Below are 25,129 nucleotides of genomic sequence, written 5' to 3'. Positions count from 1 at the left end.
CCGGCATGGTGTGGTGGGTTTCGACTATGGCAATGCCGTGGACGGTGCGGCCGCTCCAGGAACGGTTCTTCTGGACTTGAATGATTTCAGTTCTCCAGGTATTTAGCTTCGAAGTTATTCTTATACCGAAACTCAATTGCTGTGCTTGACCAGGACCCGTACAACATGGCACCCGCTGAACCAAACGCACTGGCCTTCAGGGCCAAAGGTGAGCCGCCAGTATTCGAAGAAGAACGGAAAGGATGGAAGGGCTACATCGAATGGGAGAAGTATCCTGTGAAGAAGAAGCAAGCGGCTGAAGTCTTGAAGCAATACGACTTCCCAGTCGTCAGTACTTACACTCTCCGCTGAGATCAACCCGCGGCTCAGGGACATGATGCTGACCTCTAGCACCACCAGCCGCCCGAGTTCCAATTGCAGCCACTACCGAAATCGAACCCCATCCTCACAGGAGAGCGGTGGAAGCAGTATCACTATGCCATGGGACCTAACCTGGAGAAGCTGCCGGACATCAGCTGGGACTACGTAAAGAAAGAGAAGTCCGAGGACATGATCCATGTGCTCCAGTTCCCTTATAATGGCGAGACCCCACGGGTAAGTGCCCGAGACTGCTGGTTGCGCACTAACCTAGCAAACATGTATCGTTAACAATGATGAGCAGGACCGGCTTGTTGAAACGGAGATCACTCCCAACAAGGACCATTTCGTCCGCAACCACGGCGGCATCCCCGAGATCGACCCCCAGGAATACACCCTGGACATCTCCGGGCTAGTCAAGAACCCCCAGCGTCTGACCCTCGCCGACCTGCAGAACGAGGCGCTATTCCCGCGGCAGTCGAGCACGGTGACGCTGCAGTGCTCGGGGACGCGGCGCATGGAGCAGATCAGCGTGTACCCGGGTGACGGCGACGAGCTGATCAACGCGCCGTGGTCCGAGGGCGCCATCGGCAACGCGCGGTGGACGGGCGTCAGCCTGAAGAAGGTCATCAAACACTGCGGCGGGCTCGTTGATGGTGCCGACCACCTCGAGTTCTACGGCGCCGACACCTACTTCAAGAAGGGCCAGGCCTACAACTACGTCGTCAGCGTGCCCTGGCGCAAGGTCAAGGCCAACGAGGTCCTGCTGGCCTGGGACATGAATGGCGAGCCCCTGCCCAAAATCCACGGCTTCCCCCTGAGGACCGTCGTCTTCGGCTACATCGGCGCCCGCAGCTGCAAGTGGCTGTACCAGATCAAGGGCATCCGGGGCCCCAGCCAGGCGCCCGTGCAGAAGAAGGAGTACCTGTACTACACGCCGCAGGTGGGCAAGCAGAACGCCATGTACAGCAACGGGTTTTCGATTCAAGACATGCCCGTGTCGTCGGCCATCATGTCGCCCGTCGACATGGCCCAGATCGTCCACGATGGTAAGGTCCGGCTTAAGGGTTGGGCCTACAGCGGCGGCGGCCACTGGCCGATCCGCGTCGAGGTCTCGGCCGACGGCGGCTCCGTCTGGTACGAGGTCCCGCCCGAGAACATGTCTACCAAGTACTTCCACGGCTGGCGCCTCTGGGAGATCGAGATGCCCGTCGACGCCGAGGGCTGGCTCGAGTTCTGCGTGCGCTGCTGGGACAACGCCCTGAACACGCAGCCGACGTTTGTTCGGTCAGCCTGGTATGTTTTCCCCATTGTTTTCGCTTTACATACCCCCGAAAACAAAGAAAGAAAGAAACTTACTGATTGACCTGATGGATAGGAACTGGGATCTCCATGTGACGTCGTCCTGTCACCGCGTCAAGATCTATAGCATGAACCGCTCGAGGCCCCTGACGGCGCAGCGCCTCAAGCTCCTGGAGGAAAAGGGCATGTCGATGCTACCGATCACCCAGCCCCTCGAGATTGACCTGGAGTCCGATGAGCATTACGATAAGGCCATGGAGGCGATGGGCGGGAGGGACCCAAAGGAGTGATTTGGCCGTTTCGCATTTTCATTAGCGTTGAATCCCTACATTTCCACTGTCAGGTATTAAGATACATTTGTGAAGTTCAGGTCTGGCCAACCATGCCGAGAAATGCCAATTGTCTGTCCAAATGAAATCTGGGGTCGTTACCTCTCACCACTCAACGAATGCCATACGCTTTCTCAAAAAGATGTTTCTATTCATTTTTCTTGGGTTACCTCTCAAATTCGCGCACTCGAATATGAGCTTTTTATGCCCAATGACCTTCAAGCCTACCAAAGACGTGACATCAAAAGGACTCCGCTGGACTGGAAGGTAGTTCCATCTTGGCAACGAGCAAAGATGATTCCATTCAAAGTCCGTTACGCAGGATGGAAGGTCAACAAGAAGTCCCCCGGCACTTCAGCAACCCCTCGGTCGGTGATGCTCAAGCGACCCCAGTGCCTTATAATGAGCTTATGGCATGCCTAGAGCGGATCATCGACTTCAACCCGCCCTCGTCCTCGACTAAATCGACTTTTGAAGGGCTCTACTGCGGGCCCACCTCTATTGCCTTTCTTTTTCATCGCCTTTCCACCCTGTACCCTGGCCTGATACTCAAAAGCCAGCTTCTGGCTCATTGGGCACTGTATTATCTGCGTCTGTCGGACCCGAGGCATGGCGGCCACAGCTACACCGCACCCACAGCCAATAACTGTGGCATTAGGAATGAGACGCTTGCACATTTGGCCGCGAAGGCATTGATTCAGTGGGACCATCGGGCTATATATCAGCTGTGTTCGCACGAGCCGCATATCAACGACGAAGATAAGGACGGGTGCAACCAGTGGATGAACGGAAGGGCCGGATACTTGTACCTTCTCCGAGTATCCGATTACGTCGTAGAGAGAACCGGCGATTTCGAGGGGAATGCCAGCAGCCGCCGGCTGCTCCACAGTACGATGGAAAAGACCATCCATCGCATGCTCGAGGTACCGCAGCCCTGGAACTGGCAGGCGGGACAGCAGCTGGGCGCCGCATACGGCACCATTGGCACTATCTGCCAGATCGTGCTGTCCACGGAGGCCGTGACGGTCGAGATGCAGGATCAACTTCGCCGCATCCTCGCCGCCCAATTAGCCAGCGCCAGCTTCCCCGCCTCGCTCCCAGCACCCGCGGGTTCCTCCGACAGGAGGGATACGCTCGTGCAGTTCTGCCACGGCGCGCCGGGCTTCGTGGTGTCGTTGCGCTCGCTGCGGCCCTACGTCCCGACCTCCATGCGAGAGCAGATCGACGCAGCCATCGCTCGTACCCAGGCGCACGTCTGGGCGCGCGGGCTGCTCACCAAGACGCCGTGTCTGTGCCACGGCATCGCCGGCAACGCCTTGGCGCTGGACCGGCCGGCGGACTTCGTGCACTTCCAGTCGTTCATGAGCACGGCCGGGCTCGTGCGGTCCGGGCGGCTGATGGAGCTGAAACGGGGCGTGGATAACTCTAGCCTCTACACGGGCGAGGCGGGGAGGGCTTGGGTTTGGGCGGTGGCGGACTTAGGGGCTCGAGAAGACGGTGCTTGGGTACAATGACGTGTGATGATGCGCTAGGGAGTGTAATGATAATTACAGGCTGTCTCGGTTAGTGCGGCTCTTGGGTGCCAACCAAGTATACATTGTGACTAGTGTAGCAACTGATCATGGACATGGATGCATTCGGATAGGATCTGGATAGATGCTGTTGTTTTGCCTTTTTGTAGGCACATATGCCAATAGCTACATCCTTGAAGCTTATGTTGCCCAAGTTGTCCACCACCTCTGCTAGCCCATTACGGATAACGACAACTTACAAGACCAACCACAGACAGGAATGACTGCACCCGTTGTTCAACGATAAAATACTTGCTGCACATGAGTAGTTTTCAATTGAGAATTCAAATCATTTTCCATACAGGATCACAACTTCCACAAATGTTGATTTCAGCCAGTTGACGATGTTTGTCCGGTTCAGCCACACTCAGCCCAGCCACGATTCACGATTCCCCACGTGATTAGCGGCCAGAATGCAAGGACTCCACTGCCCGTCGCGCGACGCAAGGAGCCGCCCTCCGCCCTTGGTGTTTGGTTTGCTGGGAAATTTTGGCCGCAGACCAGACAAACGCGCTTCTCCAAGTCAACCCAGCCCAGCGGCCTCTCTCCATCAATTGAACTAACGTTCCGTTTTTCGACGTAAGAGCTTCGAGGTCACCCAACCCATCTGTGTACACTTCGAGCTGCACCATTACGCATTCCTGCTTTTCAACCTCGTAACCACAGCTCGACGACCCGACCTGCGATTCCCCCTTGCGCGGACCAGCCAGCGTCAGTCCGGCTCGGGAGCTTATTTTTCTTCATTTCTTTGCATGCTTATGCGACATGAGTATGATTTGAGATAGGTCGTATTCTTTCCCAGCCATCCACCGATCCGTCGCCATGGGAACTCGAGCGGCGCCCCAGGCGTTCCTGTCCAGCTACGCGCCGCGATTGCGCACCTACAACAACTCCCCTCATCACCCCCATCACCCATCCGACCACCACCGTCGCCCAATCGCGCACGACCAAGCGTGGCACCACCGCCATCAACTACGCCGAGGACGGGTACGACTACGATGACGACGACGACGATGAAGGCAGGCGCCGCCCGACCGGCCTTCGCAGCCTCCGCCGCGAGGATAGCACTTCGAGGCTGGAGGCCAGCGACAAGGTCGGCAAGGACACCAATGCGCCGGTAGATCTGCAGGGCATCTGGCGAAACTGGATGCTCAAGAGTCGGACCCGGTCCGACCTGAATGCCCAGGCCCAGGCTGCCATGCCTGTCACCATGATCCCCATCCGTATCGATGTCGACATTCCCGCCTTCATGCCACCCGCGCCGTTTCCTCTGCCCCCGGGCGTCACTCAGCCTACACCAGCCATGGACCCAAGCCTTTACAGAGCCGGCGAATTGACAGTCCCTTACAAGCTACGAGATATCTTTTTGTGGAATTTGCACGAGACTGTCATCACTACAGATCAGTTTGCCATGACCTTGGTGCAAGACCTCGACCTTCCCAACCAAGTCAACATCGCGAACGAGATTAGCAAGCAAATACGGACACAGCTCGAGGAGTATGCCGGTGTTGCGCTTCACCCTCTATTCCATTCCGAGGACGCGAGTGCTGTGGCCAATGGCAATGTGGCCGCTGCAGCCGCAGCCCTACGATCAGTCAACGATACCCCGGGCACGCCCGGGACTCCGCTCCAGCAATCTTCCTCGTCTTTTGTCGGCGGCTCGAATACACCCATGCTCAGCGCTGTCGACACTCCTTCCAAGGGACCCACTGCTTCTGTTCCCCAAGTCACGGCCACGGCAAGCCCTGTTCCTGCCGACGCAGACGACTACAGTCCCGACGATACGTATAGATGCATAGTTTCACTTAGCCTCAACTTGGCTAGTAGCGTGTATTCTGACAAGTTCGAATGGTCTTTACTCCATCCCCCTGGCACGGCCGAAGCATTCGCAAAAATCACTTGTACGGATCTGGGGCTGGCCGGAGAGTGGGTGCCGGCCCTGACGCACGCCATTTACGAAGCTGTTCTGCGTCTAAAGAAGGAAGCTTGTGAGTCCGGAGGCCTTGTGGCGGGGTGGGGTGCTATGGGCGCAGAGCTGCCAAACGACGCGGCGCACGGAGCGGATGCCGGCTGGCGCTATGACCCTGAACACCTTGCCGAAGACTGGGAGCCCAAGATCGAATTCTTGTCCAAAGAAGAGATCGAGAAGCGCGAAGGTGATCGCGAGAGAGAGGTTCGCCGCCTTCGTCGCGAGACGGCACGGTTCAGCAGCAATACTGGCATGCTGGGCGGTATGCCCGTGGGCACTGTGGAAGTGGAAGAAGAGCGAATGGGACGTGGAGAGCGGTCCAAGAAGAAGCGGAGGTTCAGAAGTCTCAGTCCCGTGGGTCGCTCTGGCACACCTGGACGAGGTACACCCGACGTGGGAGGCTACGGAGGTGGTGGTTCGTTGAGCGACCAAGAGAGGTTTAACTGGCGCTGTCTGCATTGCCGCGTCTGGGGCACTAGCGTATGGGCAGTCCGCAAGGGCCCCTATGGCGATCGGGTAAGTCTCTGCTCTACTACTAAGTTGCTATTGTACCAAGTTTCGTTGCTGACTTTAACATCCAGACACTTTGCGCCAACTGTGGCAGTGTATGGGAGCAGACAAAACAGCTGCCCCGGTGGTCACTCAACCTGCACGCGATGGACCCGCGTCCTATCTGATAGAGCTGGGATCGGAGATGAGCTTGCACCATCGAAGATACACATTACACAGCAAATCCTCCATGATCAACACGATGTAAGACTAGGCGTTTGGGATGGATTTTGAGAGGGGATACCATGCATGCCTGTGTGCTTTGCTGCAGTTACGCACGCGGTATGTGTTTTTTGCAGGCTCAGGCGATGCGCGTCAGAAAAGCCATTTCGAGGAACGACGTGGCTTTGGTTACACGCTAATTAGAAGGGGGCCTCCACCTCTGGCTGGCTGGCTGCTGAAAGGGGGGCGGGTTGGCTGTTCTCGCCCGTTCTGTATACTAGAAATTGTCTGTCTGCAATGCGTCCGGGGTTTCGTCCGGAGGTCTAAGCAGGTCGGTTTCTCTACCTACCGACTGATCATGTCCCGGGCCAGTTGCTATCGGTCGACTTGGATGATGACAAAGCTTTGCGTCGTTTGTTTCTATGGGTTTGGTGGCCCAACGAGGTAGATACTAGGATCGAGAGAAGAAGAGAGTAGGATTGAGAAAGAGTAATACACTGATAGAGAGGTCAGCAATCGATTTTACGTAACCATTACCTTCGGGACGGATGACTGTGGCCAGATTTTGGCAAAGAGCGAATGTGACAATGAGATGTTGATGCCAGCCAGCTTGCCGTAGCACTTCATTATGAGTTTATTGCCCTTTGCAGCAGCTAACATTTTATCAGCATGGATTTCCAGGGCATTTTGCCATTTCTGACTCGAGTATCGCCAATAAGGGATGGAATGAATCGATTACTTGAACTGCATGTAGATATGCACAGAAGGGAAATTGATTGCATTGCAATGCAGTCATGCAGCCCAGTCACCCGTCCAGAAGCCCGTCGTCGCGTTGCCGGGGTAAGCATGGTAAGATTACGATCGAAGGCCGATTCCTACCAACACCCCAAGCGGATTGGTCGGCTGTTTGCCAGGGCGGCACGCGGGCACGCGGGCGCACGAGGGCAAAAGGGCGGCAGTGTTCTGGGCGTGCATAGCGTCTTCTTCCCAAAGCAGACAGGCAAATCGTTGTAGTCGCAACCCCAGCCCAGCCCGCCCGCCAATGACGTCCCGCGATAGTCAATAAAAGCGCTCTGGGATGCGACGTCGCTATGCATGCGACCCTGCATCGGGCAATGAGTGGCGGAAAGCACGCAAGGAAAAAGGGTCGACCGCTTCCCATTTCGAACGGCAGGCATACATGCTAGTGAGTGCTGGGGTGCTTGCCAAGACAGCATCAAGGCAGAGAATGCGGGAGTTCTTGTTGCTGCGAAGCGCAATCTTGGATAATGTGGGGGGACGCGGGACACGCGATGTCACTCCCTTCTTCCTTGCTGCCACGGCCGCCGCGCGGACTGAGAATTTCATACATAGATATAATAGCCCCTTCGACGGGAGCCGGCGCGGGCGAGAGGATTTTAGAATGATCACCATCAAGCCTGATCTTCCTGACCATAGTCAATCACTCTCGTTTATACACAACAGGCAATCGTCATATACGCGCACTATCCATTCGTGGTCTAATCTATTTACATAATACCATTAATACTATACTATATACCTAATAAAAACCAAGCCGTCGCCCAACATGAAGTCCGTCGTCGCCGTCCTCTTCTTCTCCCTGCTCGCCTCGGCGGCCCAAGCCGCCCCCCGCCGCCATGCCGGAGGAAGCCCGCAGCCCGACGATCCAGAACCACGAGGAGCAGCCGAAGCCCGAGGAGGTCCAGGTCGTTTCATCGTCGCCCCAGGCCCCGGCCCCCGTCGCCGCCATCCCGCTCCGCCTCATCGACCGCGCCGGCAACTACGTGCGGATGCTCGAGCCCCCGACGGCGGGCGACAGCCACTTCACCTTCCCCGGCGCCTACGCCTCTCCCGATTCGTCTGAGTCGTCGTACGCCATGGTCTGCGCCCGCATCCCTGCCGCCCACGCCGGCTGCAGGGTCCGCGTCTGGTTCGACCACCGCCACCCCGGCGAGGAGGACCTCGTCGACAACAGCGTCTACCCGGACCCCAGCGAGATCGCCTTCGCCGAGGGCGAGGACGACGAGGACGACGAGTCGGAGCCTTGCGTGGCGCTGGGGGTGGATGCAGGGGACGGGCAGGGGGAGCAGGGGCTTTTGGTGAGGCGGATTGATGTTGAGTGCCCTTCGGGGAGCGCTTGAGTTTGGGGGAGGGATAGCGATGCTAGAGGGAGGGATATCAAGAAGGTTTCGTCGCCATCCGTCAATCCGTGCGCCTTGTTTGCTCATTGACGTCGATGTTCTTTCCATCGCCAACGCTTGCGATCGCAATCATATACCGGAACTTCATTCCTGCGGACGCATAGTTTGGGCCACTTCAGGGGAACCTTGAGAGCAGCTCCTCGTATACCTTTCATGTATTCTCGGATTGTTTAGCATCCGGCTGTTCATTTCCAACTGTGGACCTTGGTGGTCGAGGGGGTATCGTCTCTCCCCTGCCTCAAAGCGGGAAATGCGCTGTTGCCTCGCTCCATGGTTGCTCTTTCACAGCATTTATATCATTCTTCTGAAGATCCATCTGGCATATAGTTACTCACGAACTGTAGAATATGTCTGAATGTTCCTCACGCAATACGCAATCCATCTGTCCCCAGTTACCGCATGATGTGGACAACACCACCCGGCGGCTGGTCTCTCGCCATGGACTTTTGGCCCGAACCTAGTCCAGGTGTTTGATCAGTAATGTAAGTTGCCATACTCAGTACAACGAACCACTTCGCCTTGATTATAAAACCCCAATAGTGAAATCCGTGGTGACATATTTGGGTTAAGTTGCTCTCTTCGCATCCAATGATTGCCGGTCGAGGGCAGCCGCCGCCTCATGGGTAAGTGGCAGGGCAGTTATTGATCATCTGAGTTGCGACGGCAATACTCTGATTTCATAATCAATGGGCGATTGGCCAAGCAGAGTAATTAAACGCAAGAGGCTGGCGATGGGTCAGAAGACAGAAGAAAAAAGAAGCCCATAAACTCAAGAGGGGCTGCAATCAATTGCAAAAGGATGAGGTGTCACTCGAGAGAAACTAATCGAATTGCAAAGTTTCATGTTATGACATATAGATCTTCATTACTACCAAATCTTTCATCCAAATGCAAACGAAGGGATGTAAGGGCTGATGGCGCAATGGTAGCGCGTTGCTTTCCGGTTCAAGGAATTAGCAAAGGCTGTGGGTTCGAGTCCCGCTTGGCCCTCAACTTTTGAACTTTTGTCAGTTGATCCAACAAAGTAATTAATACCTTTTTTAGCGGGACTCATTAATAAATGAGTCAATACGATTTTCATGGCATAAGTAGCCGTAGCCCAAGCCCATGATCTCCTGAGATGTTGACTGAGTCCCTCGTACTAAGAAGTGGGGACGAATGAAGCGCTTATACATTATGGAGGTCCTTCATAAGGGATATGGACAGTCTACATCTTTCCCTCGAGGGCATTATCTTGACAAGCTGTCAATGGGTGTTATGTCACACATATGTTCCCATCACCCCATCTCCGCCACTTTGGTCGGGTGGTACCCCAGACTCGTCTCCGAAATCGTCACCTGCTGATGACTCTTGACGTTCGAAGGAGGGTACGCCCCCTTCATCTGATAAAACTGCGAATAAGAAGGCGAGTACGGCGCACCCCCCACCACGGCCGTCGGGATCCGAGGCGGAGGCGTCGTGGGCAGCTCCTTCAACGTGCTCATGCGCACGGCGCCGTCCCGCCTCCGCGCCCGCCGCACCGTCAACACGACGCCCGCGATCACCAGCGCGAGCCCCCGACCGCCGCGCCCACCCCGATCCCGACCTTGGCCCCCGTCGACAGCGGGTCGGGCGTCGCCGTGCTGCTGGTGCCCGCGATGATGTACGTCGGCTGGGGCGCCACGGGCTTCTGCGACGGGGCCTGGGTCGGGGGCGGCGCGCCCGAGGCCAGGGTCAGCACCGTGAACGACGGGGGATGGTCGGGATGCTGTCGTCCACCTCCGTGGGCGCGCTCAGGGCTCTCAGGCGCAGGGGCGGCGGTGATAACGCCATCGAGAGGTTCACGTAGTGAGACCTCAGCGATGGGACGTCGGGCGCTCCATTTCCGTGACGGAGCTGGAGGAAGAAGACGTTCGATTCCGAGAGGTCGAAGTCGAAGATCTGCGGTGTCCAGTCAAATTGGGTAGGACCCGTCGCCGATCGGCTGTCTGTGGATATGGAACGTCAGGGATGCCACATGTCTAAGAGAGCTCTTCAGTGCAACGTACGGAAGATCGGCGGTCCCTCTAATGCAGAGCCGCTCTTGAGGTTTTGCTGCCAGAGCGAGATGGTGCAACCAACGGACGTAGTGGTCCACCGTATCGTTTGCACTTCTCCGATCCTCCATACAGGGTTGGCCGAGAAGTCGGTAGCTGTTTCTTCGACATCTTCCAGTTGCAAGAATGGTTGCTGTTGCTGGCACCATACAAGCCCAGCTCCAATCACAATGGCGGGGAGCAGGCCAATCATGGCGTTGGGGGCCGAGCAGGACTCATTCAAGCACTTTACGCCGCCGATGTCTTTAGGTGGCGCGACCGATGTGACCGCTTGGTGATTATAGACAGTTAATCGATTTACGGCAAAGAAGGAAGGAGTCGCATTTCTCTCGCTTCGATTCTCAGACCGAACGCCTGGGCTTCAAGGCTCTGATATCAGTTTTCACGCGCACTTCAAGCAATGAACCTGGCAGGCATTGGAGGGGACGGACGCCCTTCGAGAGATCACAACCGCGAGGCTCGATCCCCTCGTCCACGCAATGGAAAAAAACAACCGACTTCTACCTGCCGAGTCCTCATACGTACATGAGGGAGGGCACACAACCGCCGCGTATTCGCATTCCCAGTCAATCACGATTCCCAGATGCAGAGGCCGTGGCTTGGGGTGTCCCAATCCGACCGTTCTGGAACCCCAGCCATCCATGTCAGCTCGAGCAAATATTGGAAAGCCATCATGGCCCGCCAAGCCCTCCCGGTCAGCCGGACCAGGGCCGCCTCCCTATCATTTCGGCTGGGCATTTTCTCATATGATCGGATGGATCGGCTGGGAGTCTCTCAGCCTTCTCGAGGGTCCGAGAATGTTACATTTCAGTTAGTGATGGGTTTGAGCAAACATGTGCTGCAAAGCATTGACCGTCCAACCGCAGACTGCAGTAAGCAAGGGAACGCAACGCTGCAACGGCACCATTGATATATTGCACCAACCTAGCACCCTGGGGCGCGACGATTCACAACCTCCCACTGACGACCTTTCTCAATGTGGCTCTGTGCCGGGCTGTAGTGCGATCGCGGCGTGCTCGGGTAGTTCGGGTAGACAGCTTGGCTTCCTGATCGGCTCTGAGATTGAACTCCCCAAGTCCTTTCCTTGCTGCCTGCTCAACTGCAAGGTCCCGTCTGTCAATCTTGTTAGTCAGGGCATGCCAGCTTTGGCACATATCATTCCATTCACGGTCAATAGAACGGTGCATCACTTCTGGGTTAGTCTCGGACTTTGATAGGCGATCTGCTGTAAAAGCCGAGCGAATGTAAGCGCCAAGACAATGCCAGGCAACAACAGGACGTTCTACCCTCGTACGGTACACCAAGTGACATAGTATGCTCAAGCATTCTTCACAATCCTCTCATATGTTGGTTTCTTCACTTGTAACCCCAAAAATGACATCTCTACTTGAGCAGTTGAGTCCTCAACATGGGCTGGATATCAAGTCGCCGCGGCTCCGTTTACGCGCCGTCTGCCCGGCGGATATTCACCCACTGCATGCAATTCGCACCGACCCTATTGCCATGAAGTACATGTGCGTATTTGGTTATCAGCGACTCGCGAAGTGTAGAGTTGACTAATACGGTATCCCAGGACAACTGGCGTAGACACCGAGCCTGATGCGGAGAAGTCGCATAGTCTAGTCAGGATGCAAATGATGATCAAGCCCGGCAACTTCGCCTTTGCTGTGACGACCACAGGGGCGGCAGATGAGTGCGAGACTGTCATTGGCTTCATTGGCATTGCCAGGCCCCCCGAAGTCTTCTTCATCTTCAGCAGGGCCAGCTGGGGCAAAGGGTACGCCACCGAAGCTTTGGGGGCGTTTCTAACTACCTACTGGTCGAATTATCCGAATGGACTTCAACAGATGAGCCAGGAACATAAAGATACCCTGCAAGCTTACGTGTTTGATCAAAACGCCGGGAGCTCCCGTGTACTGGAGAAAGCCGGCTTCAAGCAGATTGGCACGGTCTTGGGGCAAATCGGCGACAGAAATGACGTGCCGCAAAGAGTGTACGAGGTCCGAAGACCTATGGGCTAGAGCCCTAAAGGGAATGCGTCTACGTTGAAGTGGGCGCTTAGAACCGATCAACGGCTCCGAGAAGAGAATAAATAGATACCGTCGACTTCGCTCAAGCCCACTTCCCCAAGACACCCATCAGGGCCATGCCGGAGAGGAGCCCCAGTAGTCCCACGCCCGTCCTGGCGTTGTTCTCGTGCGCCATCTCCCCGCCGTCCAGCCAGTCCCGCGCCCACATCTCCACGACCCCGGTCCACACGAGGATGCCGGCGGAGAAGGCGTCGAGCGAGCCCAGCACCCAGATGGTGGACGGGTCGTTCCCGTTGAACTGGTGCAGCACGGCCATGCCGACCACCATGCCCAGCGGCGTCACGAACGCGAACCCCGACGCCAGCACAAACTTCCACTCGGTTGACACCCCGGGCGACGTCTGGATCTCGATGCCCAGCAGCGGCACTTCGGCGCCCTCCTCGCCCATGGTCCCGTACGACGATGCTCGGGCGGCTATAACTTGTACTTTGGCCAGGCCCAGCTCGGCAATTCGGCTCCCTAGCGCGATGCCCTCGAAGAGCTGGTGGAAGCTGATAACCAACGCCAGCGTGAAGAAGAAGCTATCTCCCGTCACCACCAGGGTTATACCGATCACTGTTTTCCATGTCTTAGCCAAAGATTTCATTATTAACTCGGCGCCTTACAGAGTGAATGAAACAGGATTCCGCATTCAAGAGCAAATATCTTAACCAAGTCGTTGCTGATTTGGCGCTCGTCGTCGTCCTGCTGCCGTCGAGAAAACAATCGATGGGAGAGGAAATCCACCATAAAGGAGACGATAACGCCTCCCAGGAGGATCGCTGCCGGCGTCGCTTCGTAGTTTATCCTGCCCAGACATTTGTTCTCGAACATGAGGTTCGCATGCGTGAAGAGCTGAGGGGGAAATGATTGGAAGTCAACTGGCAGCCGTAGGGTAGGATGAATAAATAGTTTGGTTTGGAGAGTAGAGGGGGGTTGGTTGACTCACATGTACAAACGCCGTGGAAACGACGACGCCGGTGCCAAACTGCTTGACGAAAATGAAGACAGCATGCTTCGTTGAAGGCGCCCTTACTCTCATCAGGATGGGGCCGTATACACCTGGTATACATGTAAGTACTGAACGTGGCGTAGCCATTAGACGACCGGGGGCTCGAAACGTGCTCACCAATGGCACTAGAACCGAGAATCGCGAATACCGCCACCCATCTTGACAGAACATTGTAGTCCCGTTCGACGCGTTGGCAGTCCGTGGGATGGTGGGAGTCCTGCTCATCCTCGCAGTGTCTTCGGGGGGTAGGAGATCGGCTGTTAGCAAGCTGAGGTGTTCAACCAGGGATTGCTCAATGTTACACGCCAACGGGCTCTGTACATCTTTTGCAACCCATTGGTTATGGAACTCGTCTCTTACTCGACACCGGCATGGAAATGGCAATGCCTCTCGCTGGAACCAGATTCACCTCCTAGTAGCACTGATATATTGGGTGCACTCCTGATCGGGTATATCGCTGTCCTTCCCCGGATCGTCCTATATATAATGCGTCCATTCTCTTCGGCCGGCCGGGGCTGAAGTGGGCTTTGATAGGAGAACGATGCAAGCAACAGTAGTAAGCTGAGCACGGCGTATAGGTGGGAAATTCGGTGCATTCTGGATGATGTAGCCAACTATGGCAATGGGGCATTTATTGTATATTGATATCCTAGAGTCCTAATGTTGTATCGCCAGGGATTTATATTGCGTCTCTTCAACTTGCTCAGGGCACCTTGTGCCCCCAAGATGACTCAAGATGAGACAAAACCACAAACATGTCGTTGAAAATGGATACCCTTTTGGATACACAGATCCATATATTACACACTATAAACGGCTACTAAACCAGATGCATACTCGGGCGCATGCAGCTGCCTTGTGACGAGTGTTACGGGAGGAACCTTGATGGCTCAAAATGTTTTAAGTGGCATAGGTCTGGCACACGTTACATACAAAGAACAGGGTAAAAGATCATCGCAGGGCTTACGAACAGGCAATGGAGCCTGTAACAGGGTTGAGTCGTGGCCGCGGCCAAGACTCCGGGCTCGGCATCGAGCCATCAAGGTTCTCTATTCCGGGGGAAATTTTAAAAAATATGCCTAACGCGTCACCTTGTTGAAATGTTTGTGTAGTGTAATTAAACCTACAGGAACCCCATATGATCACGACATACTGGAGAGTGTTTAGAAAAGATGGTGCGGCTTCTGTCTAGTTGGTTACTGATCGCTATACTCAGTCGCCTAAGCCTCGCCCCCTTAGTGGTCGCAAGAAATGTCGAATCAGCGCCCTTAGAACCTCCACAAAGTGAGCCACATCTCTCTATTTTTGCCTATCATCTCAGTTAACTTATCTAAATCTGCGCAACCTAAAGACAAAGACCCTTCTGGAGGTCAAGGCAACCACGCGGTCCATGACCAGCTCATTATCAACTCGTTCGATGTTATAACAACTGCTGCCGCTGCTGCCTGTAATGGGTCTGCCGAGGAGTGTAGCAGTCGACACAAGACCGAGAAGGAAAAGCTGATGGGGAGGCTTGCCCGAGACCAAGGGACCTGGAACGCGAATCATCCCCGATGGCGCCTCCTCAAAGCAATAGACGGCTTCCGATCCTATCGGGACGCGAATAAGGCCGAGGTTGACCGGTGGCGGGAAGCCTACCGCCACATCGGAAAAGACCAGAAGAAAGTGAGCAGGCCCGATCCAGCCCGGCCGGGCCCGCCCCCATACCGCTCCATCTGCATATCCCTCTTACTAGACAGCCACTATCCCTAACCATAGATACCCCGAAACCGGACCGACTGACAGTCCTTCGTGAGAATAGTCCCTCGAGTCCCCCGCCGTAAACTACCGCCAAAAGCTCAACACCCTCGACCACCTCATCGACCGCAACGCCCTCCTGGGCGACGCCATCGCGGCGCACGCCCAGTCATTCTACGCCGTTAGCGACCCGGAGCTGTCCGAGTTCGCGCGCGACGAAGCCAAGGCCGGCCGGCCTGCCGAGCGCGTCAGCGTCGTCCAGGCCCTCAAGCACTACGTGCGCGACTGGTCCGTCGAGGGCGCACGGGAGCGGGACCCGGCCTTCGCGTGCCTGCTGCGGACCCTGGAGGGGCTCTATCCGGACCGTTTGGACGGCGGCAACAACAACGCGAGCGCACTTCCGGCTCGGGTCTTGGTGCCGGGCGCGGGGTTGGGGCGGTTGGGGTACGAGGTGGAGGCCTTAGGGGGTGAGCTCTTCCTTCCTTTCCCCCTTTCTCTTCTCCCTGACGTTGCGCGTGAGGATGCCTTTTCCCGCTCTACCACTGACAATCGCTCCTGGACATGACGAAAGGCTTCGAAGTAACCATCAACGAATGGTCCACGTACATGATCGCCGCCTACCGCTACCTAGAATCCCACCCCGCCGCGGACAGCCACGTCCTGCACCCCTTCATCGACAGCCTGTCGCACCACGCCACCACAACCGATTTGCAGCGGCCCATCGTCTTCCCCTCGCCCGAATCTGCCTCCTTACTCAACGACCCATCGCGCGTCCTCCTCGTCGAAGGCGACTTCACCACCGCCTTCTCCTCCTCCTCTTCCGCCGGCTCGTACGACGCCATCATCACCTACTTCTTTCTGGACACGGCGCGCAACCTGCTCAGCTACCTCGACACCGTGTTCCGCCTGCTGCGGCCCGGCGGGCACTGGCTGAACCTCGGCCCGCTGCTGTACGGGACGGGGCCGTGGGTGCAGCTGTCGCTGGACGAGATTGTGCGCGTGGCCGAGGGCATGGGGTTTGCGTTTCTGGACCTGGACCCGGGCTGCGGGGAGCCGACGTTCCCCGATGATGCGGGGAGTCTGGGGAAGGTTCGGGGGATGGAGGCTACATACGGCTCAAATGTGCGCGGGCTGACCAAGAGTAGCTACATGGCTCAGTCGTGGGTCGCGCGAAAGGCCGGATGAGATATCAAGTCGCTCGGTTGCCGGACTAGGCAATCAGTAAGCCTCCCTAGACATCAAGCAGAAAACTACCGCAACATCAATGCAAACGAAGAAACATATCGAGCGCGATGAATCCATCAATTAATCCAGTACCTAACGTCAAACAAATATCAATTTGGCTCCTTCTGAGTGGTTTTAATGCTCGCTATAGTAGACAATTGAAGAGTAGTAGTAATAGTAGTGTGTCCCTCCCTCCTCGACAGGGACGCTGCTTTGTAAAGGAAACAGAAAAAAAGAGAAAGAAACGAAAAAACACAAAATCTCAGATCTGTCCTACCCAACGCCACACCTAACTCCTTATAATAGGTTCGACCTCGGCAGGGAAGGGAAAACACGCTGGTTCATCCATCCATCCATCCATTCCTAGCCGTAGCAAACCGGGGGTATTATCCGGAAACAACATGCAGATTATATATGTAACAAACGGGGAACAAGAAAACACAAGAAGAGCAAATAGACAGGCGTGGAGGTTGTGGTGCGTGGGTCATGATGCGTGGCTGATCCCTCATTCGACGATCGATGTTGGATTGCAGGCGATGAAGCAATCATACCGTCATCCATATAATATACCAGAATGAACTATGCCGGGGTAGGCTCCAGCCGTCGTAGATAAGCTGAGACCCCGTGCCAACAAGATAGCAGAGTCGACGCCCGTACGTACATTTCTCACATCTACCCTACCGTGTGAACACGAAGGCGTTGACGACATGGCTCTTCTGGAAGCCTTGGTCAAACAGGGAGTTGTTTTCCTTGAGGATTCTGCCCATGTACGACAACCGGACACCTTTGGTGGTGGGTAGCTATTGGAAGAGAGAAACAAGTTAGCCACTGTGTCACGCTGGACGAGTGTTGAATGGGCCGTGGAGTGGGGTTTGGAGGGGGGCAAAAGGAAAGAAAAAGACCCAACCTACATTTGCTTCTTCCTTGATTTTCCGTATAATGCTCCGCACACTCTCGCCGGTGCCGACGGCCAGCACGATGTCGCGGCTGTTCTCGCTGAGGCGCGCCCGGATCTTGACGAGGTCGCGTACGTCGGCGACAGCCTTGCCCTTTTCCTCGCGCCGCCGAAGGGCTTCTTCTTCGTCGTCATCGACATCGTCCTCGGCCGTCTCCTCGCCGCCCGTCAGATCCTCCTCTGCCTTGGGATCGGCGGTAGCGTCGTCTCGGCTGCCGCCGTCGACCACGTTGGTGGGGTCGCAGACGATCCACTCGGGAACAGCGTAATAGGTGCCCAGGGCGTCGTACACGCCATTAGCGAGGTTGCCAGTGGGGAGGGTGACGTCGGCCGCTTGCAAAATGCTCTGGGCAGTAGCCAGGGCAGTATCGTCGCTTTCGGGTTCACCATTATGGACTTCTTCCCCATTCTCGTTCGTTGTTGGTCCCGTTCGCGCAGACGCAGCAGCAGCCTTGGCAGCGTCGGCTTCCCACAGGACCTCGAGGGCGCCGCGGATGGTCTGCCAGATCTCGGGTCGCCCAGCCACGCGGGTGTCGAAGAAGTCCTGGCGCTCGCGGGCCAGTTGCTGTCGGGTCCAGGTGCGGTTCTTGGCAACCCAGGAGTGGCGGCGCAGGGGCTTGTCGATATGTTGGGAGAGCGGCTGCTGGGAAGAGGCCTGGCGGTGTTGGCTTTGTCGGCGGTTGCTGCGGCGGACGGCGCGCATGTCTTCCGGTTGCGGGGGCCGGGGACTGCGCACGGCTTCCTCGTTGTTGGCGGCGAGGCGTGGGGAGTTGATGGCGCGGGCCGAGCTGGAGGGAGGCGCACCTCCAGGGTATGGGGCATTGGGCCCATTGGGCGTTGAGAAGCAGCAGCCCTGTAGAGAGAGAGAAGAGCCGAGAGGTTAGTCATGTCTGCAGGCGGGTGTCGAACTGGGGATTGAGCTCAATGGAGGGGAATTGGAAGCATACCATGTTTGCGCGCCGATCAGAGTTTTCGCGATCGGGTTACAGACTCTATAAAACCATTGCGCAGGGACGCTTTGCGCACCTGTTTTGTAGATCTGGGTGGTGTTGGTGTCGGTGGTGTAGAAAGCCAGGACTTTCTTCAAGTCGAACGACGATTCGATTCGGTTCGAGGTCGAAGAGGCTGAGAACCAATCGACTGACTGACTGACTGAGACGACCTACGGGTCAAGCGAATGAAGGGAACGAAATGGAAACGACGCCAAGCATCCCCGGCTTTTGTTCTAGTCGTGCAATCAGATGTTTCTTCTTCCCTGTTCCGTCCCTCAGGCTCGCTCGCATTTGATCAGCTTTCTTCAAGGCAGCACGTCCGAGATTCGATCGTGGGCAAGTGCGCGGTTAGGTGAGCTAGAAAGAAGTAGGAAGTGCACGCAAAAGGTTTGGCAGGTTGCAGACAGAGCCCCGCCACTGGGAATTTCCAGTTGCTGCAGCTGCGATTGATTACGGGTTAGGCCCAAAATGGGAGGGAAGCAGGGAAGGAAGACAGGCTTGGAGATCCATGTCCATAGCACACTAGGTCGACCACTAACCACTAAACCACCAAAAGACACGGCAACCATAGGGATCTAGGGAGTGACACAAGAACCTCAGAGGTCCTAAAAATAGCTTACACGGTCAATAGGCGGATGCTTGATTGGCATGCTTCGTTTCGGCATTGCAGATAGTTGATGCAAACTACCACAATCTCCCACCAAACCATGTGTGTCGTCATTGCTCTCTGGCAGCTTGTATCCCCTGCTTCTCCCACGCTCCATCTGCGGCGAGTCACGACGCAGGAATGCATGATTCATCATCATCGACTTGATATGGCTCACTCTATGCACATGTCGATAATAAGCACTATCAATTCCTTGTCACATGTCCACCACGTGGGATCCATCCGGATCCGAGGGAAGCAGGCCGGAGTTTTTTTCCTTTTAGGGCGTGAGCAAGTATTCCCGACAACCTTCCGTCACAGCATCGTGATGGTTCGCCCTGTCGAGACTCTAAATAAGCCATTTTTAGGCGCAGGGTCAAACTCTCCCGCCAGCTGATTGGCGATGGTATGGGTGCATCCATGTTCAATAGGCAGTAGACTCCTTCCTACCATAGATACCCTCGGCACTTCTTGCTCCCACAGAGACAAGGCGTCATGTCCTTCGTGGTGGCCGGGTTCATGGCGTCGTTCTGCGAGTCCTCGACGCCATCCACGTAGTCGAACGTCAGCTCCGTGCCCTTGGCGATGTCGCGGATGGCGAAGAAGGCGAGGTCGTGGATGTGCTTGTCGGCGTGGTCGCCGACGCGCGCGAAGATGCGCAGGTTGGGGTCGCACGAGTGGTTGATGAAGCGCGTGGGCCCGGACATGAACTCGCCGTCGACCTCGAGCGGCGGGCCCCGCAACCGTTCGTCGGGCGACTCTGGGTCCGAGAACTTATCCAACGCGAACAGGTACACGTCCTTGCGCTGCGAGATGTCCGACTTGGCCCGCCGCCGCGCCGCCTCCTTGGGCGTGATGATCTCCCCCAGGTACTTGTCGATGAACTGCCCCGTATTGATGTCTACGGGGCTCTTGACTCCCCACCCGCGGTTCTCGGTCCGGAAGATCTGCAGAGGGAGCTTTCGTCCGCGCTCCACAACTCGGTTGGGGCAGTCTGGGCCGCAGGCGCATCCGTCGTGGCACTCGTAGATGGGATCCCGAGACTCCAGCACTTCGGTGCGTAGGTGTCCGGCCTTGACGCCGTGGGAGTGGTAGGCGTATTTCTTCCGACGGTATCTTATATTGTCCTCGTCTGGCTCCTCATCACTTCCCTCCAACTCGTCTAGGCAGGTGCACCCCTCGTACTGGCACTCCTCGGCATCCTGGCAGTCGCAGCCGACGCGGAACTCGTCATTAGCTCGTTGGACGCCGCGGCCGAGATGTGAGTTCTGCACGAAGCGGAAGCCGGGCTCGAGCACCAGTTCGTCATGGATGTTCGTGATGGTGATCGGGTATTCGGCATGTGTGGTAAAGGACCGGATCTGGCAGAAGTGGCATTTCGATTTCTCGGCTTCGCGACCCTACGTATGGCGGGCAGCCTGTCTGTCAGCAAGGTAGCCCAATCACACGTAGATCTAAAATGACGTAGAAAGCAGTAAGAATGGAAGATGAAGACTTACGGGTAGCCCGTGGAAGAAGAAGTGTTGCTTCGTGGCACCTTCCATTCTCCTAGCTTCTGTTTCTGCTATACCCCGATGGGCGGCGACCTTTGAATTTCCAAGTTGCCTTTTCACTGCAGCCTTGATCCATTCCAGAGATTGTCGGGGTTGGTGGTTTGTAACAGGTTGCGTCGCACTTGGATCAGGCCGGCATTGTGGTAGCTATCCTCGCCTGAAAGGATCGCATTATGTCTGCAGTGTTGTACAAATTAGACAACAGTTGCGACGCGCTGGCAGTAGGCAGTGGACAGTGGACGCGTTGAGTGCCTACCCCCACTATACATAGCTTTAGGTACTAACGCCAAGCGCCGGGGCGTCGAAGCTTAGCTTGGTGCCTGGAGGTCTTCTCAGTGGGGTAGACAGACACCTACCACTAACACCTTTGGGGGCTGATCCACCAGTAAGTAAAATGCAAGCAGTTGGATAGGAATATATATGACATTGATATTACACAGTTCTACAACCACTGTGAAGGGTCACCCAAGAGACTGAAGTTGGTTCATTCCCCAACCAATGGGCTGTCCAGGGAGGCAAGAATATAAATACATCCTTCAATATGCACTTCCAGAGACCCAATGAAGAGCCCTTGGGCAATCGCTCAGGGGCAAGCAGTCCCCAGGCTCCCAGGAAATCCCATGCATTCCCATGCACCCCAGATGGTGCCTACATTCGGAAAATTCGGCATCCAAGAGCTTGTTGGATACCACGTCTATAGGTCCCAAGACTGGATTTCAATTTGTGCTGCATGTATCATGACAGAACAGTTCGGGCGAGGTGGCGCCGGTTACCCCTTTTAGCCGCCTCCGTCTCGGGTCATTTAAGGAAACCAGCTCAAATGCACCCCCCATCTCTGGCGCCGAGATCATATGGAACATCCCGATGAAACCCGGGGCATAGAACGATAGGTAATTATAACTCATCGGGCACGTACATGATATTTCCGGGTACTGTTTCGACCAACTCCCGTGATAGCAAACGCGGCCATCGTAGGAGGGAGATGTGATTGATATACGTAATTGATATTAGCCGGTAGAAGTAAACAGGGTGCCATGAACCAACTGTACCATGAGCTTTCTAGCTATAGCCTTCTGCCTGCTCTCCTGATTCGAGACGGAGACACAAAACATATTTCACCATCCCACAAAGTTCGGATCTTCTTGAGTGCTTTTCAGACGAAGAACACACCATGACGACTTAGCAACTTCTCCTCTTCACGAAAGTCGTGCCAGAGAACCACCTTTCTGATCACCATCGCTTGACCATAACACCACCCATCATGTACGCATCATCGCCATGGACGGCACTGCCGTTCCTTCTGCTTCTCCCATTCCAAACCATGTGCTTCCAACACGGCATCGTAGGCTTCGGCATCGACCTCTACCCCGACCTCTGCTGCCAGGCCTGCCACGACGCCCTGTCGCCGCTATTCTTGAACTGCACCACGTTCATGGACCAGCCCGAAGGCGGCTCCTCGGAAGGGGGCATGTCTGGCATGGGCGGCATGGGCATGGGAATGGAGGACATGCCGATGGGCATGACGAGCCCCGAGTGCCGCGCGGCCAACCAGCCGTGGCTCCAAACCATGGCACACTGCATCCAGTCCCGCTGCGACGCCGACGGCTATCCGCCCGAGAAGCAGGACCAGTGCTTCCGCAAGCACGCCGTAGACGGGGCGGCGGAGCCGACCTTGCGGGATAGTCTGCCGCCTGTAGGTGCTGTCCCCACGGCCGAGCTTCCCGCAGATGCGATGTGGCTCAATGCTACCAGCTTGGTCAACGGCGACAGTTACTACTCCATACACGGGACCCTCGGGGAGTTCGCAAGGGAGGAATATCTTCATACGAAATACTCGCAAGTCGTCCCCTTCTAACAGAACAGAGATAGCCCTCGGGCACTGGACTGACATTGCCCCTACAGAGTCATTCTATGTCTCCTCACGATCGGTACTGTACTGGTCTGCGGACTCTTCAATCAGACGACAGGCAGAATACCCAGTCTGCAAAACTGGTTACAAGGGTCCAAACTCCGGTCCAAACTACGCCAGACCCTCCTCCCTCCCCGCGCTCGCCGGCACCCGCCACCTCCAGCCCCTCCCCGGCAGCTTAGGCTACGTCCCCAACCGGGCCCTGAGCCTCTTCATCGCGGTGTACGTCGCGCTCAACGTCGTCTTCTCCGCCGTGTCCTTCCGCAGCTTCCAGCCGAACATCTACTGGGTCTCGTCGGGGTTCGAGCTGTGCGAGTACGTCGGCAACCGCACGGGCACTTTGAGTCTCGTCAACATGAGCATCGCCGTCCTGTTCGCCGGCCGCAACAACCTGCTCCTCGCCCTCACCGGCTGGAGCCAGACCACCTTCTTGACCTTCCACCGCTGGGCGGCGCGCGTGGCGACCGTGCAGGCTGTCGTGCACTCGATCGTGTACACACAGGCTTACTTCGAGCCCGGATACGGGGGCGCGAAAGAATATGCAGCTAAGGCAGCTGAGCCCTATTTCGTATGTTGTTCATCCTTTCTTCTTCTTTTTCTGCCCCTTGCTCCCTTATACCCCAAATGACCAGACCAAAAGAACCCATTGACTTACTGAGGCAAACAGTATTGGGGGATTATCGCTACAATAGCCATGTGCTTGGCAGTAGCCTTCGCCGTCCTGCCGCTGCGCGTCCGGTTCTACGAAGCCTTCCTGATAACGCACATCGCCCTCATCATCCTGACTCTGGCGGCTACTTGGTACCATCTGGTCCCCCACTTCGGTTTCGACTACGGCTACCAAGTCTGGCTCTACATCGCTTTCGCCTTCTGGGGCGCGGACCGGCTTGCACGCGTAGCGCGTTTGCTCTACTACAACCGTCTCGGGAGCTCGCGGGCCGTGGTGGAGGCCGTCCCGAATTGCAACATCCTGCAGATCACCGTCTTCCCGCGAACGACCGCGGGCTTCGGCCCCGGACAGCACAGCTTTCTGTACTTTCCCGGCCTGAGCAAGTTCTGGGAAAGCCACCCCTTTAGCGTGGCGGGCTGGATATCCGGGGAGCTGCCGGTGTCGCCTGCCTCTCGCAGCCCAGACTACTCCGTGTCAAACGGAGTTGCCAGTGAAGCCAAGCGGGCTCCCAACGTCTCGACGAACGCACACGAGTCCCAGACGGGTGAAAAGCGCGCTTCCATACGGTTCTTGACCCGCGTGCACACCGGGGCAACCGCGACCCTCCAACGCCGGGTCCTATCCTCCTCAAAGCCCCGGCTGGAAATGACCGTCTTTAACGAAGGGCCCTATGCCGGCCATCCCGTAGCGCACCAAGCGCTGTCAGCCACGGATACCGTGGTCTGCGTGATCGGCGGCATCGGGATCACGAACGCGCTTGGTTTCATACAAGCGTATCAAGCCTCGAGACCGCGAGGAGGTGCTGTGGAAGAAGAAGAAGAAGACCTTGGAAACAGCAAGAGGGGTATTTTGCGACGAACAAAACGGTTCGTTCTCGCATGGTCAGCTAGGGAGTTGCCCCTTATAGAGCATGTGCAGCAGACCTTCCTGCGCGACGTCAAGGGGGTCAAATGTCTGCTGTGGTGCACGGGGTCCTCCTCCTCCACCTCGGCCGCGATGTCTAGCTCCAAGGACGAGGGGGTCGCATTGGAACAGACGATGTCTACGACGGCGGCGGCGGCGATTCAGGAGGGGCGGATGGACACAGGGAAAGTAGTACGATCTGCGGTAGAGGAGGGCCGCCATACGACCATCATCTCATGCGGTCCGGGAGCCATGACGGACGAAGTCCGAGGTCATGTGGTCGGCTGTGTGAAGGACGGGCTCAGAGTCGACCTGATCGAGGAGGCGTACGCGTGGTGACGTCGAAAGCAGTGTCGAATCTAATTTTAGGCCCTTGCAAATGAAAGTTTCTTTTTTCACCAAAGTCTTTCGTAAAGTAAGTTCGACGATATGATAATCCGATAGCTGTCAAAGAACCCTAGGCCGCCGCGGACCTTTCGTCTCATGGGCACCGGACAGGGATGAAACGAACCTGGGGCAACAGTCCGATAATGGCTTAATGGCGGGGATGGCTACATTGGTCTCCAGGAATCCGCAATGCAGGTGTCGTATGTAGTCCGTCAATCTCACAGCAGCCCAAGAATGAAACACTGCATCTTCGCAGAATGCGGAACATTGCGTACCACGTGGAGCTCCGAGCCGGGGAGAGGGATCGGCATGGGGTTGCATTTAGCCAAAGACAATCAGAGCAAACTTGCTCAAGCGCGGTGCATTGAAACATCGGGGGCGCGGAACGTTGCAGCACGCATGCATGCATTTCCTGTTAATTGCATGTCCGCCTGCGCATGCCTATACAAGAACCCCCCTAGAGGCTGGGCTGGGTCTCAACGGCAGCGCCCCAGCGTTCTTGAGACCGGCTCCAGCTAGGGACTAGAACGGCCCAATATAGTAGTCTGAACTAGGAA

The 25,129-nt window shown here is 56.2% G+C and overlaps 11 protein-coding genes across 11 annotated transcripts; 7 read left to right on the top strand and 4 right to left on the bottom strand.

Annotated features, from left to right (window-relative positions):
- Positions 1–165: 165 nt before the first annotated feature.
- PG998_013146 (uncharacterized protein) lies at positions 166–1,949 on the top strand (the record flags this gene model as incomplete). The annotated part of the gene is made up of 4 exons (XM_066879962.1): positions 166–327; positions 400–594; positions 662–1,653; positions 1,736–1,949. 4 exons carry the CDS (start codon positions 166–168, stop codon positions 1,947–1,949), a joined length of 1,563 nt encoding a protein of 520 aa, XP_066724101.1.
- A 362-nt stretch (positions 1,950–2,311) lies between these two features.
- On the top strand, positions 2,312–3,502 carry PG998_013145 (uncharacterized protein; the record flags this gene model as incomplete). The annotated part of the gene is made up of 1 exon (XM_066879961.1): positions 2,312–3,502. The coding sequence occupies one exon, from the start codon at positions 2,312–2,314 to the stop codon at positions 3,500–3,502; it is 1,191 nt and encodes a 396-aa protein (XP_066724100.1).
- An 844-nt stretch (positions 3,503–4,346) lies between these two features.
- Positions 4,347–6,205, top strand: PG998_013144 (uncharacterized protein; the record flags this gene model as incomplete). The annotated part of the gene is made up of 2 exons (XM_066879960.1): positions 4,347–6,044; positions 6,110–6,205. Coding segments are annotated over 2 exons (1,794 nt in total), but the record flags the coding sequence as incomplete, so codon positions are not given.
- A 1,671-nt stretch (positions 6,206–7,876) lies between these two features.
- On the top strand, positions 7,877–8,380 carry PG998_013143 (uncharacterized protein; the record flags this gene model as incomplete). Its single annotated transcript, XM_066879959.1, has 1 exon — positions 7,877–8,380. One exon carries the CDS (start codon positions 7,877–7,879, stop codon positions 8,378–8,380), a length of 504 nt encoding a protein of 167 aa, XP_066724098.1.
- A 1,337-nt stretch (positions 8,381–9,717) lies between these two features.
- On the bottom strand, positions 9,718–10,708 carry PG998_013142 (uncharacterized protein; the record flags this gene model as incomplete). Its single annotated transcript, XM_066879958.1, has 3 exons — positions 9,718–10,121; positions 10,171–10,407; positions 10,468–10,708. The coding sequence occupies 3 exons, from the start codon at positions 10,706–10,708 to the stop codon at positions 9,718–9,720; spliced, it is 882 nt and encodes a 293-aa protein (XP_066724097.1).
- A 1,181-nt stretch (positions 10,709–11,889) lies between these two features.
- Positions 11,890–12,536, top strand: PG998_013141 (uncharacterized protein; the record flags this gene model as incomplete). Its single annotated transcript, XM_066879957.1, has 2 exons — positions 11,890–12,029; positions 12,089–12,536. The coding sequence occupies 2 exons, from the start codon at positions 11,890–11,892 to the stop codon at positions 12,534–12,536; spliced, it is 588 nt and encodes a 195-aa protein (XP_066724096.1).
- A 91-nt stretch (positions 12,537–12,627) lies between these two features.
- On the bottom strand, positions 12,628–14,015 carry PG998_013140 (uncharacterized protein; the record flags this gene model as incomplete). Its single annotated transcript, XM_066879956.1, has 4 exons — positions 12,628–13,160; positions 13,211–13,465; positions 13,534–13,853; positions 13,957–14,015. Coding segments are annotated over 4 exons (1,167 nt in total), but the record flags the coding sequence as incomplete, so codon positions are not given.
- Positions 14,016–15,099: 1,084 nt separating this feature from the next.
- Positions 15,100–16,518, top strand: PG998_013139 (uncharacterized protein; the record flags this gene model as incomplete). Its single annotated transcript, XM_066879955.1, has 3 exons — positions 15,100–15,261; positions 15,398–15,800; positions 15,905–16,518. The coding sequence occupies 3 exons, from the start codon at positions 15,100–15,102 to the stop codon at positions 16,516–16,518; spliced, it is 1,179 nt and encodes a 392-aa protein (XP_066724094.1).
- Positions 16,519–17,234: 716 nt separating this feature from the next.
- On the bottom strand, positions 17,235–18,462 carry PG998_013138 (uncharacterized protein; the record flags this gene model as incomplete). Its single annotated transcript, XM_066879954.1, has 3 exons — positions 17,235–17,357; positions 17,469–18,365; positions 18,460–18,462. The coding sequence occupies 3 exons, from the start codon at positions 18,460–18,462 to the stop codon at positions 17,235–17,237; spliced, it is 1,023 nt and encodes a 340-aa protein (XP_066724093.1).
- Positions 18,463–19,596: 1,134 nt separating this feature from the next.
- Positions 19,597–20,694, bottom strand: PG998_013137 (uncharacterized protein; the record flags this gene model as incomplete). The annotated part of the gene is made up of 2 exons (XM_066879953.1): positions 19,597–20,550; positions 20,650–20,694. 2 exons carry the CDS (start codon positions 20,692–20,694, stop codon positions 19,597–19,599), a joined length of 999 nt encoding a protein of 332 aa, XP_066724092.1.
- Positions 20,695–21,964: 1,270 nt separating this feature from the next.
- On the top strand, positions 21,965–24,524 carry PG998_013136 (uncharacterized protein; the record flags this gene model as incomplete). The annotated part of the gene is made up of 3 exons (XM_066879952.1): positions 21,965–22,503; positions 22,562–23,180; positions 23,280–24,524. The coding sequence occupies 3 exons, from the start codon at positions 21,965–21,967 to the stop codon at positions 24,522–24,524; spliced, it is 2,403 nt and encodes an 800-aa protein (XP_066724091.1).
- Positions 24,525–25,129: the final 605 nt, after the last annotated feature.

This window comes from Apiospora kogelbergensis, assembly GCF_038363985.1.
Source record: "Apiospora kogelbergensis strain CBS 113332 chromosome Unknown utg000009l_segment0_segment0, whole genome shotgun sequence".
Classification (NCBI taxonomy): Eukaryota; Fungi; Ascomycota; class Sordariomycetes; order Amphisphaeriales; family Apiosporaceae; genus Apiospora; species Apiospora kogelbergensis.
The sequence above is the reverse complement of the archived record's forward strand: the minus strand, read 5'-3'. Positions and strand labels throughout refer to the sequence as shown.